The 16868-nt window shown below is 44.5% G+C and overlaps 1 protein-coding gene across 7 annotated transcripts in view; it reads left to right on the forward strand.

Annotated features, from left to right (window-relative positions):
• The first annotated feature begins 3062 nt into the window (after positions 1-3062).
• Positions 3063-16868, forward strand: part of GOLGA3 (golgin A3) — a 42628-nt gene continuing 28822 nt past the window's right edge. For 2 of the 7 annotated variants that reach the window (XM_063088006.1, XM_063088007.1), the window contains exons 1-4: positions 3064-3314; positions 8787-9100; positions 11717-11875; positions 14847-14959. In XM_063088006.1, coding sequence (XP_062944076.1) covers positions 8968-9100; positions 11717-11875; positions 14847-14959 — 405 coding nt within the window. In that variant the 5' untranslated portion in view covers positions 3064-3314; positions 8787-8967. Of the gene's footprint in view, positions 3315-8592; positions 8661-8786; positions 9101-11716; positions 11996-14846; positions 14960-16868 lie in introns of those variants that run through there. The other 5 variants (XM_063088003.1, XM_063088005.1, XM_063088004.1 and 2 more) reach the window with 5 other exon arrangements.

Genomic DNA, 16868 nt, shown 5'->3' on the forward strand with positions numbered 1-16868 from the left:
TGCGCACTGGCCCCACAGTTGCCCACATGACTCATTTTCTGTTTTGCCTGCGTGACTCGTTTTCTGTTTTGTTCAGGTGTTGGCTCAAATTCATCTGAGAGGTCCTCCCTAAACCATCTACCGAAAATAGTGGCATGCCTCCCTACCCTTCACCTGGCCTCTTTTCTTAACTCATCATGTCCTGTCATGTATTTCTGTGTTTATTGACTGGTATCCATTAGAGTGTAAGCTCCATGAGAGCAGGGAATTGTCCAGCCTCCAGCGTAGTGCTTGGCATATAGTAGGCCACAGTAAGGATTGAATGAGTGAGTGATGACCCAACTTACACAGTAGCCCCTCCCACGCTAACACACTGCCAGCTTTGTTTTCTGCATATTAGTTACCACTCTGAAGATCTGGTCTTCCACACACAGAAAGCTGAACCACAGCAGGGACCTTGCCAGTGCTGTTGCCCCACCTAACATGCATGCAGACCAGTACCGAGCTCACTTAAGGCACCCAAATGTGTCCATCAACTGATGAATGGATAAACAAAATGTGGTGTATCCAGACGATGAAACATTATGCTGCAATGAAAATGAATAAAGCACTGAAATGTTGCAGTGTGGAGGAACCTCAAAAACACTGTGCTAAGTGACAGAGGAGGCAGTCACAAAAGGCCACATACTGATCCTAGTTATACGAAATATCCAGAATAAGCAAATTTGTAGAGATAGAAAGTATATTAGTGGTTGCCAGGTCCTGGGAGGAGGGGTAAGAAGTGGCTGCTTGTGGACGAGGGATCCTTTTGAGGTAATGGAAGTGTTCTCAAACTGATTGTAGTGATGGGTGAACAGCTCTGCAAATTTACTAAAATAACCATTGAGTCATACACATAAAATGGGCAGACTTTATGGTATGTAAATTGTACTTTAACAAAGCAGTTAAAAAGTTTAGTCTTTTTTCCATGTGTCTGTGCCACCAATTTAATATATAAATAGGTTTATTTGTTTCTGTTTGTATTTAAATTCAGTGTTTGTCACACTTTACTTGCTAATTAATATTTCTCCCCAATTTCCCCCACTGGTTATATTTTACATGGAAAACTGACATTGGTCTAAAGTGTGTGCATAGTTGTGTGTCATTTTGTCACATGTAACCATCTTGGCAATCAGGATGCAGAACAGTCCCATCATCACAAAAATCTACCTTGTGCTACCCCTTTTTAGTCATCCCCACCTCACCATTCCCAACCCGTGGCAACCTCTAATATATTTTCCATCTCTATAATCTTGTCATTTCATGAATGTTATACAAATGGAATTATATAATGCAGTATAGATCTTTTGAAATTCTCCTCCTTGGTGTAATGCCCTTGAGATTCTTCCACTTTGTTGTGTTTATTAATAGCTAGCTCCCTTTTATTGCTGAGTTGTATTCCATGGTGTGGTGTACCACAGTTTATCCATTCACCCATCATAGGACATGTTGTTTCCAGTTTGGGGCTATTACAAACAAAGCTACTAGAAATAGTAATGTATAGGTTTTTGTGTGAACATAAGTTTACTTCTCTGAGGTAAATGTCTAGGAGTATAGTTGCTGGGTCATATAATTTAGTGTATATTTAATTTTTTAAGAATCTGCCAAACTGTATTCCAGGGTGGCTATACTGTTTTATATTCCCACCAGTGATGTGTGAGAGGAGAGATCTAGTTTCTCCACATCATTGCTAGCATTTGGTATTGTCACTATTGTATTTTAGCTGTTCTAATATGTGGTAGTAATATTCCAAGGTAGTCTGCATTTCTGTAATGGCTAGTGATGTTGAACCTCTTCTTACAAGCTTATAGTGAAATGCGTCTTCATGTCTTTTGCCTGTCTTCTAATTGCATTTTTTTAATTGTTGAGTTTTGAGAGTTCTTTAAATATTCTAGGTACTAGTCCCTAACAAAGTGGCTTGAAAATGTTTTCTCATAGTCTGTAGCTTGTTTTTTCATCCTCTTAATATGGTCTTTCTCAAAACAGAAGTTTTTAATTTTGATGAAGTCAAATTTATCAATTTCTTTCTTTTATGGATTGTGCTTTTGATATCATGTCTGACTCTTGACCAAGCCCCCTAGGTCCCAAAAAAATTTTCTCATGTTTTTGTATAGTTTCTTATAACCGGTCATCATCATTATTATTATTATTTTAGATCCCCCTAGTAAGGGGATCTTAACCCTTGACTTGGTGTGGTCAGCACCACGCTCAGCCAGTGAGCTAACCGGCCATCCCTATATGGGATCCGAACCCGTGGCTTTGGTGTTACCAGCACCGCACTCTCCCGAGTGAGCCACGGGCCGGCCCTCCAGTCATCTTTAAAAAACAAAACAAAACACTGTGATATTGGATCAATATAACAATAGAGAACCCAGAAATAGACCCATGCAAGTACCCCCAACTACTTCCTAACAAACGTGAAACAGCCATGCAGTGGAGGAAGGACAGTCTGCAATAAGTGGTGCTGGAATAATTTGGTACCATAGGCAAAAAAACAAAAACCATCGCACAGCTTTGACCTAAATCCCACGCCCTATGCCATCAATATTTATTTTTTTGGAAAAGTCAAAACATCGGTATGGTTCCAAAGCAGAAAACACTTTTGTAATTTTATTTTTTTCTTTCTTCGCGGCTGGCCGCTAAGGGCTGGAACCCTGGATCTTGGCGTTACCAGCACCTCGCGGTGACCAGCCGAGCTGAGAAGTAGCTTTTGCATTGGCACTGGAAATACGTGAGTACCGGGAAGGTGACGATTTGGGGTTTAGGGGTCGGGACGAGCAGTGGGGGAGGACGCCGAGGGCCAGCGCTCTCCTCCTCCACCCCGTCGCGAGCACCCGGCCTGGCCCAGCTTGCTGGGGAGCCACGCCCACCAACGAGGTTAAGGCGGGGCGATAGCGGCCACGCCTACAGCTTGGGAGATTGGGCGGGGCAGGGATGGGGACCGAGCCCGGGCCACGCCACCTCCGCCGGAAACTCGAGTATCTAGCTTCCTGTCGGAGTTGGTCCTGGAAGTACAGAAGTTATGGTCCTACGATGGAAAGGGTCACAAGTTCTTAACATCGCTTACCTGAAATCTGTCTCGGGCCAGTCGGGGGCTGCGCTGGAGCGGTCCCGGCTCGAGGTCGGCTGCTGGCGAGCAGAAGAGAACAGTCTCTCTTCCGGAACGGAGGCCGCGTGCACAAGCTGTTTCCGGAGGGCCAGAGACTGACGGACCGCCGCGCCCCGCCCCTCGCGAGGCCACGTCTCCGCAGGAGCAGCGGGGCGGGGGCGGACGCCACGGCTTCCACATCGTCAGGGTGAGGGTCGCGGGGCCCGCGGCGCCCGGAGCCGGGACTCTCGCCGGGCGAGGGCCAGGGCCAGGGAGGCCCCGGGGGCGGTGGCGGACGAGGGGCGGCGGGGCCTGGGCTTGTCTCCCCGGCCGCGACACGGGGGCAGCCCTGGTCCGTCCCCCCGTCTCTGTGGGCAGCATCGGGGCCTGGAGGCCAAGCTTTCAGCTGCTAGCGAACCGGCTCTCTGAAAGCGAGTGCGCTCGAGCCTCCTGGAACGCTTGTCTGCGCCACAGGGGTGTGATCTGTCCCAGGGGTGCCCGCAGCTGCTGGCTCGGGCACTGTGTGTGCTTCCAGTCTTACCCTTCTGCAGTTGGTGACAAACGCGACAGGGTGTCGGGAGGCTCACGTGAAGCCGGCATTTAGAGAGTCCATGTACTTCCTGTTTCTCGCTGTTCCTGGCTGACTTACCATCTCGATTCTAGGTGCTCGGGGGTGTTTCACTGGCTCAATGCCACTGTCCAGAGGGAGTGGGGCCAGGAATTGTCACTAGTGTGAACCAGGGGAACAGCTCGACCTTTACTCACTAGTGTTTATCGAGTGCCAACTGCGTGACAGGTCCTGTTCATTAAACGTTCTGGGATACAGCGGTGAAGTGTCGGAGTCACTGCCCTCACTGAGCTAATCTTTTCCTGGAGGGACTTGGACAACAAATACAGTCGTTACTGGGAGTATGGGATGGTCTTTGGGGTGGAGTCAGCTACTTTTCGGTTGTCTGGACAGGGTCGTGAGGGGAGGCGATTTTGGTGCCAAGGCCTTTATAACAAGCAGCTAGCCATGCAAAATTGTGGGAGAAGAGTGTTTCAGGCAGAATGAACAGGAAGTGTGAAGATCCTGAGGGAGGAGTAAGTTCGGTGTTTTTAGATAGAGGATGTGTCTAGGATGTAATGAAAAAGAAGGAAAATGAGAGAAGGTGAAGGTGCAGATGTAGGCAAGGGCCATATCACATGCGGCTTCATAGTTCATGGTAAGAAGTTTGGATTTTATTGTCATTGGGACGTTGTAAGACATTTACTAGTGACTCATGGATTTTTTAGTGTCACAAATATAACCCTTTATAGTCCTTTAATAGCTTTCAGTTACAGTGTACCATGAATAGCAAGTAAAGGAAATAAAAGTCATCTGACATTACTCAGAGTCAAAGTAGCTTTGTTTTGCTTTGCTTTTTTCTTTTCCTGTTGCCTTAAGAAATAGTGTACCTTCTCAAGTGGGAATATCTGCAGCTATCAATTTTGTCAAGCAACAGTGGAAGGAAAACTAACAATAATAATAATTGCTATGGTTTATAGAGGGCATGGGACAAACCCTATGCCTTATTGTATTTAATCCTGGCAAAATTTTATATTCTTTTCCTCATTGTTTTATTGAGGAGGAAACAGGCTAAGAGTGGTTAAGGAATGTCTTGAAGATCTCACAGCTAAGTGGCACAGGAGTCAGGATTTGAAGCAGAGATGTCCGACTCCCAAGCCTGTCCTTTACAATTTGGCTATACATGACATGAGGCTTGCCTTTGGTTCTCACTTTATGTATAGGTCTGTGTTTACTTTTGATTACTAGTGTGGACTCAGCCAGATATTATCTTCATAAGGAAATCCTGTTTTATCTTTGGCTATGCTCTGTTGTTTGTAATTGTGATAGGAATAACTTTAATAAGGTGAGGTACATGGACCTGTTAATGTATAAATACTAATTCATGTTATTCACTGAATTGGGGAAGCTGGAAGTCCTGTAGGTGCCTGAGATGGTGGTGTCTTAGTATGAAGTCCCTTGATGTCAGATGGGGTGAACGTAGAGTTATGTGCACCTTGCGAAGTTCTAAGTGATAGCTCTGCCCTGTCTGCTCCCTCTAGGAAACATAGGAATTCAAGTGGTCAAAAGTGATGCTGTGATAAAACTGATTTCTTTATTTAAAAACAAAAAAATCACAAAATGGAGTGCATATTACTAATAACAGTTTCTTGGTGACACACCCCCAGCTGTCACCCTCCCCTTGTTACCCAGAGATTTGCTTTTGCCAGTGGTGTGAGGTCGTGAGGCCTTGAACAACTGAGTCATGCTAACTAAAATTCAAGGGAGACTGAGGATAGACAGAATGCCAGCTTATTGCCCTACAGGCAGAAATATCACTCACCATACTCTGGGTCGGCTCTGTCAGTGGATCCTGTCTCTGCAGTCCAGCTTCAGGAGGAGCTGCATATAAACAGGAGCTGTCTTCATGAGTTACACAATAAGTCAGTCATGGGCTCTCACACTCTGGAGCGCTGCACCGTCCCATTCTGGAGTGGGGTAGATTGCTTGGGAATCAGATTTCTTGTTTAGCAAGAAGTCTAAAGAATTAAATGAGTGGAATGTGTGATGGCTTTGGGTGGAGGCAGCCTGATGCATTTGTTGCCATATTTGGCATCTTTCATCAGTGGAACTTGAACATACTTGGTTAATGTTCCTCTTTCCTGGACAGTGTAGGTTTAGGCATTGTCACTGTTTGCCTCTGTGGCACTTCTCTTCTGGGACTCCTTGGCTGCCCCTTGTGGTCCCCCTTCTCTGTATTCTGTCTTTGATGTGAATCTGGTCCTGCTGGTCCTCCTGCTCTCCTCATTCAGGTGACTTTGGGGCTGTGGCCATTATATGTTGTTCTTCCAGTTTCTAACTCCCAGGGGCATTCTTTGTCCCTCACTGGCACCGGAGCTCCCAGGCATTTCAATAGGAATAGTTAAAGAGTTTTGCTATGTTTGAAAAGGCATGGTTGATGCTCAAGGATTCAACTACTTTATCATTTTGTTTTGGAACTGTTAGCTTCGTTGCTTAGAGGTGGAACTTGGCAGAGCTAAAGACTTAACCCACAACCTGTGTTGAGCACTACTCTGAGTGGGGAGACAGGCACGGAATGATAGTTTCTGCTTTCAAGGATCTTACCATGTCATGGAGAAGACAAACATGTACAGTTGCAGCATAACGTGCTGCGGCAGAGGCAAATGTGAGGTATAGAGATGGCAGAACGGAGTGGACTAGGTACTTTATCTGAGGGGTCAGCAGAGACTTCAGAGGCAGTGCCAGATGTAGACATGGAAGGACAGTGGGGATTTAATTAGCAGTCAGGGCGAAGAAGGGCATTTTTACTGAGGGGCTGGCTTCTACAGTCACAGATGCATGAAAAGCTTTCATCTGACACACAGGGCATTGAAGGCATTGTAGGAACACACGGTGATTTAGGCATCATCACCCCAACCCCCACAAGGCAGAAGCAAAGACATTTCAAAGCAAAATACAAAAGTGTTCTTTCTAAGGAATTTTTCAGGATGACTAGTACATACAGTGTACCAACATTCAGTGACACAGTGAATTCCACATTCCACTGTATTTGCTCCTGCACGTCTGTTTGTAGTTCATCTGTCCCTGAAGTGGCAAGCCTTGATGAGGATGCCACCTTGACCATCATTTTGCTGATGTGCCCATCTTTGATTTGTGGACATCTCCAGTATCATGTCCTGGCTTAGCTGAATTAGCTCCAGCTATTCCTTGGATTGTCTGGGATTTCAGTTGTGCAAGCTTGGTGGGCATTACAGTGGTTTTCCATGGAAGTGGGATCTGTGAAATGATGATTTTGAGAGGGGTTTATGGAATGTGCAAGGGCAGGGGGTATGGCTCAAATCCCTGCCCAGGCTCCAGGGGCTATTCTAGCACCCACCTGCCTGGAAAATCTCTCCAGAAGTGAAAGATGTGACTGATGATTGTAGAGACAAAGATGAGGTTGAGAACTCACCCACAGGGTTATTTTTTGGCCATCCTCAGTAACTACCTTCATTTCTGTGATTCAGAGATTTTCATCTTAAAATATTTATATGTGCTAGGCACCATGAGTCAGACTGACACCCAGAATCCTTTGTTTATGAAAGGTTTTTGATTAGCTACATTAGATTTATAGTTACTAATGTTTTCACACATTTCTGTAAACAGTACTTTCTAGTTACAAACCCTTAATGCAAGTTCTACACCAATAGCATACAAAACCTTTTTATAGCCTTAACAGCACTAACTCATACTGTCTCTGGCATGTAGGGTGCAAGGCAGTAGAGAGGAATACATAGATTGTTACAGCTCTGAGAAAATACTCGTAGGTCCACACAGGAAGACTCTCCTATACTAGACATTGAGTGCTTTGGTAGACTGGGTTATGCCCACCAGCAGTGGGTGCCCTCTGTCATGGGTGACGAGTGATAGAGGTCAGGTAGAGTACGTGCCCCTGGAATAACAGACATACCGTATGTCCTGCTGCTGGGTCAGCATCCTACCTCCTGTGAGTACCACCCACTTTGGCTTCATATCTGTAATATCTGCATGGGATTTGTAAGGTAGAAATGAAAGTTATGTAATTTTTTATCATGAAACATGTTAAACACAGAACAGAACATAGGGTGGTATAAACTTATTTTAAAAGTAAATGCCAGGGCTGGCCCGTGGCTCACTCGGGAGAGTGCGGTGCTGATAACACCAAGGCCACGGGTTCAGATCCTATATAGGGATGGCCGGTTGGCTCACTGGCTGAGCATGGTGCTGACAACACCAAGTCAAGGGTTAAGATCCCCTTACCGGTCATCTTTTTAAAAAATAAATAAATAAATAAAAATAAAAGTAAATGCCAACATTTTTGCAGAATGAATAGAAGCTTATACTAGTATTTTATCTTTTGATAAGGAAATGAGTTAATAATGTCATCTGTACACTTCAGAGTTGATAATTAATTGCCAAACTTTGGACAAAGTTTTGCTCCCTTAAACTTAGCCTAACAGGATGGGTTATAAGATAGCTGATCCTGCTGGCAATGAAATTGAGAATGGTCACCTGCTGTGAGATGCTTTCTCTGCCCTCCCCCTATTCCAAGTTAGCTGCCTTTCCATGTCTCCTGTGCCTCATATACAGTTACCTTGTCATGGAAATTGCCTATTTAATTTTTGCCCCCTATATCTGAGCTGTCCAACTTGCAAGAGTGGGGCTGCCTGGTAGGAGCTGTGGCCTTGGGCACGGTCCTTCCAGGTGTCCTAGTAGGGGAACTTGTCCTGTGAGCACTTAGGCCTGCCTGTCTGATACAGAAGCCACTGGCCACATGTGGCTATTTAAATTTCAGTTAATTAAATTTAAATAAAATTAAAACTCATTTCCTCAGTTGCCCTTTGTGACAACTGCAGATTGCAGAGAGGAGCTTCTGCATCCTGGTGGAATGTTCTTTGGCCAACACCGACACAGATATTAAACGCCTTCAGGAAGAGGCCCATGTGCAGCTGGATCAGCATTTTATCCTCAAAACCTAGGATGTTGTAGGTGCTCAAGGATTATTTATTTCCTATACAAATGTAAATTGGGGATCAAATGTTAATTTTGTAATTGTTACTTGAAATCTGACAAATGAGGTTTTCTAATATGTTTTTTGTCTCTCTCTCCTGTCAGGTGTCGTGATATTAGTTGGTTTGACTTCAAGCCATTTGTGAGTCTTTAAATCTTCCCCTGAAAATGGAAAACACAGAGGGGTCCCTCCCAGGAGCTCCTGGCTGTTGCTGATGATAGAAACGGAACCTGCCCGTGGTTCACTGGTATCCTCTGTGTCAGCTCAGCCAGTGTTGTCCTGACCATGGATGGTGTGTCGGCTGAACAGGCTGGCCTCCTGGAGGACAGGTCCAGTAGTGGCACCTCAGCTCGCCTGGAGGCCCTCCGGAAGCCTCCGGGCTCACTGGCACCACCTGACCATCCGGACAAAGCCCAGAGTAAGTTGCCAGGTTATTCTGTGCCCCGCTGACATTTTGCCTCTTAATGGGAGGATGTGGTCACTTGTGGTTTGGAGGAGGACTGTGATGTTGAGACCATACATGAAGTTTTCATTAACTCAGAGTGTGTTTTAGTAATCAAATGAGTGTTTTTCTCAGTTGGTGCTAACTTTAGATCAGGCACTATTTGTGTTAAACAGAATAGGAACCACCTTATTGTGCATTGTGGGACAGTAGCAGTGGTGTTTCCATGAAGGCTTCTATGGGTCTTTGCTGATATGTTATTGTTCCCTGCCTAAAATTCTAACTTTACAGTTGATTAGTTGCCAAAGTTTTAATAATTGGAACCCAGACATGGTATAGTAGAGACTTAAGGATGATTGAATCACATTTTTATGTTAGCTGCTGGTTATTCATGTATCAGAAGTAAAGGGTGAACTGGGCTGGCCGGTTAGCTGAGTTGGTTAGAGTATGGTGCTGATAACACCAAGGTCCAGGGTTTGATCCCTGTACCAGCCAGATGCCAACAAGACAAGATAAAAGTAAAGGGTGAATTACTCAGTTCTTTTTTGTTTGTTTGCTTTTGTTTTCTTTTTTTTTTTTGGTGGCTGGCCAGTATGGGGATCTGAACCCGTGACCTTGTTGTTATAAGGCTGTGCTCTAACCAACTGAGCTAAGCAGCCAGCCCTTATTCACTCAGTTCTCATGCCCCTTCTGGGTCAGGAGGTATGAGTGCAGTATGTACTTTAAAATTGTAGATTATATATGTACTAATCTACTAGGAGAAATTGTATTCTGATTCTTGTAAAATGATGTTCAAGCACCTAAGATGGCATTGCTGATTTTTGCTACGTAAATGTCAGGTGAGGCAGGTAACAATGTACGAGGCCTATGACCATGGATTCTGAATTGGACAGACATGGACCCACCTCTTAGATCCGCCACTCAAGAGTAATGTGCCCTCGAGCGAGATACCTAATTCATCCCAGCCTCTTTCTTATAAAGCGGAAGATTGATGGTACCCTACATCACAGGGTGCTTATGAGGGTTGGAAGATGTGATGCACATAAAATGCCAAGCATCCAGAACATCCAGGAATGGTGGCCGGTTTGTCATCATCGTTATTTGTTTATCCATAATTAGGCTTGTATTTGGAAACAATAAAATCTTACTATGTACTGGGCCTTTTTATTTTTAGATTCTTTTTAAAGTGCAGTATGATGCTCCAAAAAAATCACTTTGTTATGTAAGCAGGAAGGTTTAGAGACTCTCCCAGACCTATAAACCCATCAGAAAGTGGTATTAACCCAAGTAACTTGTATCTGAAATGCAGAATTTCCCTCTCCCCCCAACAGTGGAGGTGAAGGGTATCATTTGTCTCAGGGCATGGATGGGGTCTCTTTGCTCTGCTTCCTGTTTGAGGCACCCCTGTTTGTATTCTGGTTTTCCTTTCAGGGAGGCATGACAGTAAGTAGCTGTGTTTCTTGGGACTCATATTTGCAAGTGAAAGAAACCCTTGAGCAAAAAGGGGATTTCCTGGATGCATTCTGGGTGTGTTGTGGGATGTAAGTGTTGCTGGTCCCTGTGAGAGGTCGGGGCATAGCTGGGCCTTGGCAACCAGCAGATCCAGGGCCTGGAGCCCCTAAGGACCCTCCCACCCTCCCCACACTGTGGGGTTCTTTGACTGCTGACTGGCTCCCTTGCCAGGGTGGAGCCCATTCAGGGAAAGGACTGAAAGTCCCTAATTATAAGAAGCCTTTCTTCCTTTTTTCCTTCTGATAGGGAAATATGTTTTAGTTTATATAGTGAATAATTCTGTGTATGATGATGTTAATGGGTGAAACTGAATTTAATACACAAGTACAGAGTCATCATTGGTTAAACTTGGGTTTTACCTAACAGGTATTCGTCTAGCAGAGGCACAGTTGTGGGTTCTGTGCTCAGCTCTGACAGAGTTGCTCTGATCGGATAATCTATGTCTTTGCCCCAGATTTCTTATTTTGGCAGATAAACTTATGCTTTGAAATGACTTCGGAGCTAGCCTTTCGTAAATGTGAGGCTGCGACTCCAATTAGCACTGCTGTTACTAATGACTGTTAGAAAAATTTACAGCTGTGTTTTATGCTTTTGTGTTTTGTTTTTGTGTTTTATTTTGTTTTCAGCTGGCTGGTACAGGGATCGAACCCTGGACCTTGGTGTTATTAACAGCATGTGCTAACCAACTAAGCTAACTGGCAGGCCCTAAGCTTTGCTTTTCTTTTGCAATTTTTAGAAAACAGACTTTCATAAGATTTCTTATTAGTCTTATTTAAATGAAAAGGAAATATTACTACTTAAATTCTACAACTATAGTGTAGAGGGTGAGGCCATTTTACATGTGAGGACACTGAGGCCCAGAGAGGTTGTGCGACCTGTCCCATGTCACCCAGCCCACGGGAATGCCTGCCTGTGAGTGCAGGGCCTGCTCTTCCCTCAGAGCAAACAGACTTATCAGATGTGGAAATGCTCGTGCTCATGTATGCTGATCCTCTTCTGTTCCACTTTAGCTGTGCATCTGAAAAATGATGTGATCTTATTGTTAAAACCATGGTGGTCCAGCGTATTCTCTCTTTCCAGGTGCCAGTGTCGAGGAAAACAGAGCTTCCAATGAAGGAGAAAGCCCTGGCGGACCTGGCCAGGGGGGCCTCTGTCAGAACGGGCCAACACCGCAGTTCCCAGACTTGCCATTGCCTTTGGATCCCACCACAAGTGCAGTGGGTCCTGATGCCCCTCCAGGTGTGGCTGGTTTCCATGACAACCTAAGGAAGTCTCAGGGAACTAGTGCTGAGGGCAGTGTTAGAAAAGAAGCTTTGCAGTCTCTCAGACTCAGTCTTCCTATGCAAGAAACGCAACTGTGTAAGCATCTGTCCCCCGCCGGGCTCTTCCCAACCCTCCTCCCACATCAGTGTCCCTCAGCCCACCCTTCAGAGCAGATGCCCTGACCCTTCATTGTCTGAGCAGTCACATCCCTTTGCCATCTGTCATCTTATTGCTATGGTGGGTTGTGCATTTAACAAGATACCTTCATTTTAAAGTGTGACAATACTCTGTGTGTTAAAGCTTCTCTATAGTATGAGCTTGACTGTGGTGCTGAAGTTCCCAATCTAAAGGCTACTTGCACATCCTTTGTCTCCCAGATGCTCAACAGGCAGATAGTGTGGCGTCAGTCTTGAGACAGTTCACAGTTATACTTGAAGCTTTTATTTTCTGAATTATTCTAATGAGCTTTTATTTTGTGCTGATTGTGGGGTTTCAAAGATGAACAAGCTACAGACTGGCAACCTGTGAGCTCCAGAAATCTCGAGACCTTTTTCTAACCCTTCTTTTTTATACATGCACATGTGTGTAACTTTACATAATGAGATGGTATCATGCATGCCATTTTATCTTTTTATACATGCATGTGATAAGATGGTGTACCTGCACATATGTGTAACTTTACATGCTGCAATGATATTGTACATGCACATGTGTGTTACTTCACGTGATGAGATGGTATCATACATGCCATCTTCTCGTCCCCTTCAGCACCTTGTCCTGCATGTTCTTACAGGACCCTCACAGGCCTCTGAAAGCACCAAGCTTTGGTCATTGTTTTTAGAAGTGGGTTTCTCTTGTCCACAACTGCCTGTCCTCACTTAACTTTAGCAGTGGAGGCTGCTGCCTGTCTCCCAAATTTGTTCTTTCCTGGCTGGGCAGTAGTTTATCTCCTGTCTGCTGTATTTCTAGTTCTGGGCTGTGAGAACCCTGGTGCCCATGTCCTCAGGGCTACACTGTGATGTGCTGCGCAGCCCCACCCCAGAAGCAGCCCTGCTTCACCAGGAGCTGCTAGCACCTCTGGACCCGTGAGGACACTGCTCCTCCTCATCACTCCAGCATATCCTTCCACTTTTTAATTTTTACCTGTCTGATGGGTGTGGTCTGATGTTTTGTTTTTACTTTAATGACTGGAGGATTACTAGACGACTTGGGCATCTTCTTATCTGTTGTTGGCCATTTGGACATCTTTTTCTGTGAATTGTCTCTTTATATGTTTGGCTTGTTTTTCTTTTGGATTATTTCCCCTTTTCTTCACAGATATATTTTGTTAGGGTAGCTGTGTGTTTTAAAAAAATTCTGAAAACTAGTTGCCAGTATGTAAGTTAAGAGATGTCACGTAACAGTCTGGATTCCTGATCTTACTGGTTTGTGTACTCCAGCCCCAGGAACTCAGGTGGCAGTACCTGCTGGTATACACTGCTCTTTCTGGGAAGTGTGTGACACTGTGCAGGTCTGCTCCTGCTGTCATCTGACCCTGAGGCTCTGTGTCTCAGGCCACTTGTCATGGAGCTTGTGTCCTTTAGTTGAGCCCCAGCCCATCCTACTGATGTATGTCACCTGCCTGATGGCCCCAGGCTCCTTGTGAGAAGTACTGGAGAGCTTTCCAGTGATGAAGTGTGCAATTTAGTGAGGACAGTAGTATATTCTTAGTGGAATCCTTGGTGACCACTCAGATTTTAGGGACTTTTTTTTTTTTTTGCAGCTGGTCAGTACAGGGATCTGAACCCTTGACCTTGGTGTTACAAGGCTGTGCTCTAAGCAACTGAGCTAACTGGCCACCAAATTTTAGGGATTATTTAAAACAACAACTGCTTATCACCTCAGAGTTCACGTCTGAAGCCGGTGCCATGTATATAAAAAGTTGTTAAATGGTCACAGCTGTTTATTTTGATCAATATCTAGGCCATCTGGGGTTCCACAGGTGTGTCTGCTGGTATGGTAAGAAGGATAAAGCCACAAAACTGGGTTTGTTCCTGTAATACCTTTGCAATCACTATCCAACCCTTTAATTACCCAAAGTAAGAGGTTTGGGTTTTAGGTATTTTAAATTCTGTTTTTGGCTAAAAAGTTATTTTCCCCTCCTGACCTTGTGATAATCCCTGGACTGGAGTCTTATCTGTCAGGAAAGTGATATAACTGGCCTCTGGCCCTTGTGGGCAGATGCCTACCTGGCCTTTGCTCTGCATTGAGTCCTGAAGCCAGACTTCAACAGTTTTATCCCTTAAATAAATAATACCTGAGTACTGCTAGCTCTCAGAAGTACTCTTTTGATTTTACAGAACCTTATTATAATATGACTTGTTATTGTAGGAGTTGAGATAAGCTGTGGATCAAGTTATATCCCCAAGTGTGACTGTGTAAAGAAAATACTTTTGTTGTCATGAGACCATGTGATGGCCTTGTTCCTGCTGGTTGCCACTGAGTGTGATTTCATATGACCGACTTCCACTTGCTGCTCACAGCAAGGTCACCAGCACCCACTGTAGAGTCAGAGCAGAGTTACAGCTCAGTAGAGCTGAGGGTTCCTGTGCCTGAGACCACCAAGCACTGCCACCAACTTTAAATTTGATTCTTTTTATTAAAAGACACTTGCTACCTGTCTCCTGTTTTGCCCGCTGAGTACCCGTAGAGGGTAGTGTACTCATGGCATGAACACAGACCCGAGTACTTGACCAGTGTGTCTCCTACAAGGTGGATCCTCTCTGTGGTCAGTGTCCAAGGCTCACAGGTTTCTCTTGCTCTGGAAATTGTCCTCAAACTAGATGGCTGTGTGTTGTTTAGGAGCTAAAACATACTGACAGTTATATGCAGACAATCAAGCAATTGTTCCTGATTTTGTTCTCTGTGCCCTGCTACTTCATGAGTTTCTGAATTTTCCTTACCACAGGCTCCACTGAGTCTTCACTACCCCTGGAGAAGGAGGAGCAAGTCCGACTTCAGGCTAGGAAGCGGTTGGAAGAGCAGCTCAAACAGTACAGAGTGAAGCGCCAGCAGGAGCGGGTGAGTCCTTCCTGAGCGAGCTCCTGGAGAGCACCAGGTGCAGAAGTACTCTCTGTGACGGGCAGGCGCCGGGTGCTGGCAGTCGTCACTGTGCTCCTTGTGCGGTCCTGCCTCTGGAAGGTTCCAGCAGGACTCCCCTCTCTGGTCCTGCGTCCTTTGGAACAAGCGTATTTTATTCCTAAATCTGCCATTTGAAAAGCAAAGAAAGTACATACTTACATTTTTCGCTCTCTGTACTTGAGCAACCAGTCTCAGGTGTCAGTTTATTTTATCAGTGAGTTTCTGGTGAGCTTTGCTGATGTCTTACATTGTTGGAAATATGTTCTGTAGCACACATATTTGATAAGTTTGTCCATATAATATACCAAAATCAGTTTTATTTGGTAATAAAACTCTTGTTAGGATGATAATTAAAGCAGTCTTTTTAATGTCATTGAATGAATCTAGGCAAGGAGTATATGAGTGTTCTTTTCACAGTTCTTCCAACTTTTCTGTGGATTTGAAAATTTTTTAATTAATTTAAAATTAGAAGTGAACTAACTTTAAAAAACACTTTCCATGAGTCATTTAGTGGTGGCAGTCCCCGTGAGGGTTAGCCATTTGTTTCCCCTGGAGGGAATGGTTGTGGATGTCATTTTCCACACCTGCTGTGTGAGGACTGGAGGAGGGGCTTGTGGGACACCTTTCCAGACTGTGGCTCCTGGAGGCAATCACAGTGATAGTAAATAATCAGTAATCACTACGTGCCAAGTGTTGTGTTACATTCCCTGCAGACTGTATAATACAGTGTTATAGCAGTCAGGTGAAATAAGTGACATTTCAGGGGAGAAAACTGAGGCTCAGGTTGAGGAAGTCGTTGGAATCACTCAGCAGTGACGTGGCATTATCTGTGGGATCTGTTATCATAGAGCCTCCAGAGCCTGCAACACAGGATTGTCCAGCATTGGTCGTGAATACATCAGGAGTTTAACATAAAATTCCAATTGTGAAAATTTAAGATCCTTCCCCATCTTAAAAAATATGTGTCTAATATCTAAAAAATCCTATTTAATAGTTTAAATGGAAGGATGTGTCCATTTAAGGAAGGATGTTTTTAAATATTTAAATCTAATGCATCTGAAGTGTTCTGGATTAAAGACAGAGGTGGGAATTAAGTCTTTTTGGCTAGTTCGTCTGTTCTCTCAGGTTACTTATGTTATCCTCTGTCTCTTTCCCGCTGGTTTCAGCATTGCCTTGTCACTGCTTCTGCAGTGTCTGCACATCCCACCTGTGCTTGTGCCGATTTTTGGACTGCATTGTTTCCAGCCTGTCTGCTTTTTCCCTAGGTCTGAATGGACATGTCACCACAGCTCTGTGGTCTGAGAACCATCTGGGCTGGCAGGCTGCTCATCACCCCACCCTCTGCTCTTCTAGCTGCCTTCCCCCTGCCCCGTTCTTTTCTAGCTGTTCTTGTGTGTTGATTCTTCCATTTGCATCCAGTGTCCTTCAAGGATGTTCCTCATGCACATGCCCCTGCCTGGGGGATTGTGTTGGTTTGTGGAATAACATAGGATTGAGTAATTCTCTGTAAAAGAAAGCTGTGTTTGAAATAACCATAAGGAAGGGTATCTTCTCCTTCCCCCATCTTGTTCAAGGCCATTCTAGAAGTTCTACCTAACACAATAATACAAGAAAAAGAAGAGATACAAATATTGAAAAAGAGGAGAAATGTTATTTACAGGTGCTGGCAATGCCTTGGGAAAATTCTAGAGAATCAACTGAAAAAATTATTAGATCTAATTAGGGTTCAGAAAATTGTCAGTTTAAAGATACAAATATGAAAAATCAGTAGTTAGCCTAACATGATTGATTATAAAATCAGTAGGGAAAGATAACATTTATAATAACAAAAATGATAAAGTATCTGATA

The sequence above is a fragment of the Cynocephalus volans genome, chromosome 2 (assembly GCF_027409185.1).
Source record: "Cynocephalus volans isolate mCynVol1 chromosome 2, mCynVol1.pri, whole genome shotgun sequence".
Lineage (NCBI taxonomy): Eukaryota > Metazoa > Chordata > Mammalia > Dermoptera > Cynocephalidae > Cynocephalus > Cynocephalus volans.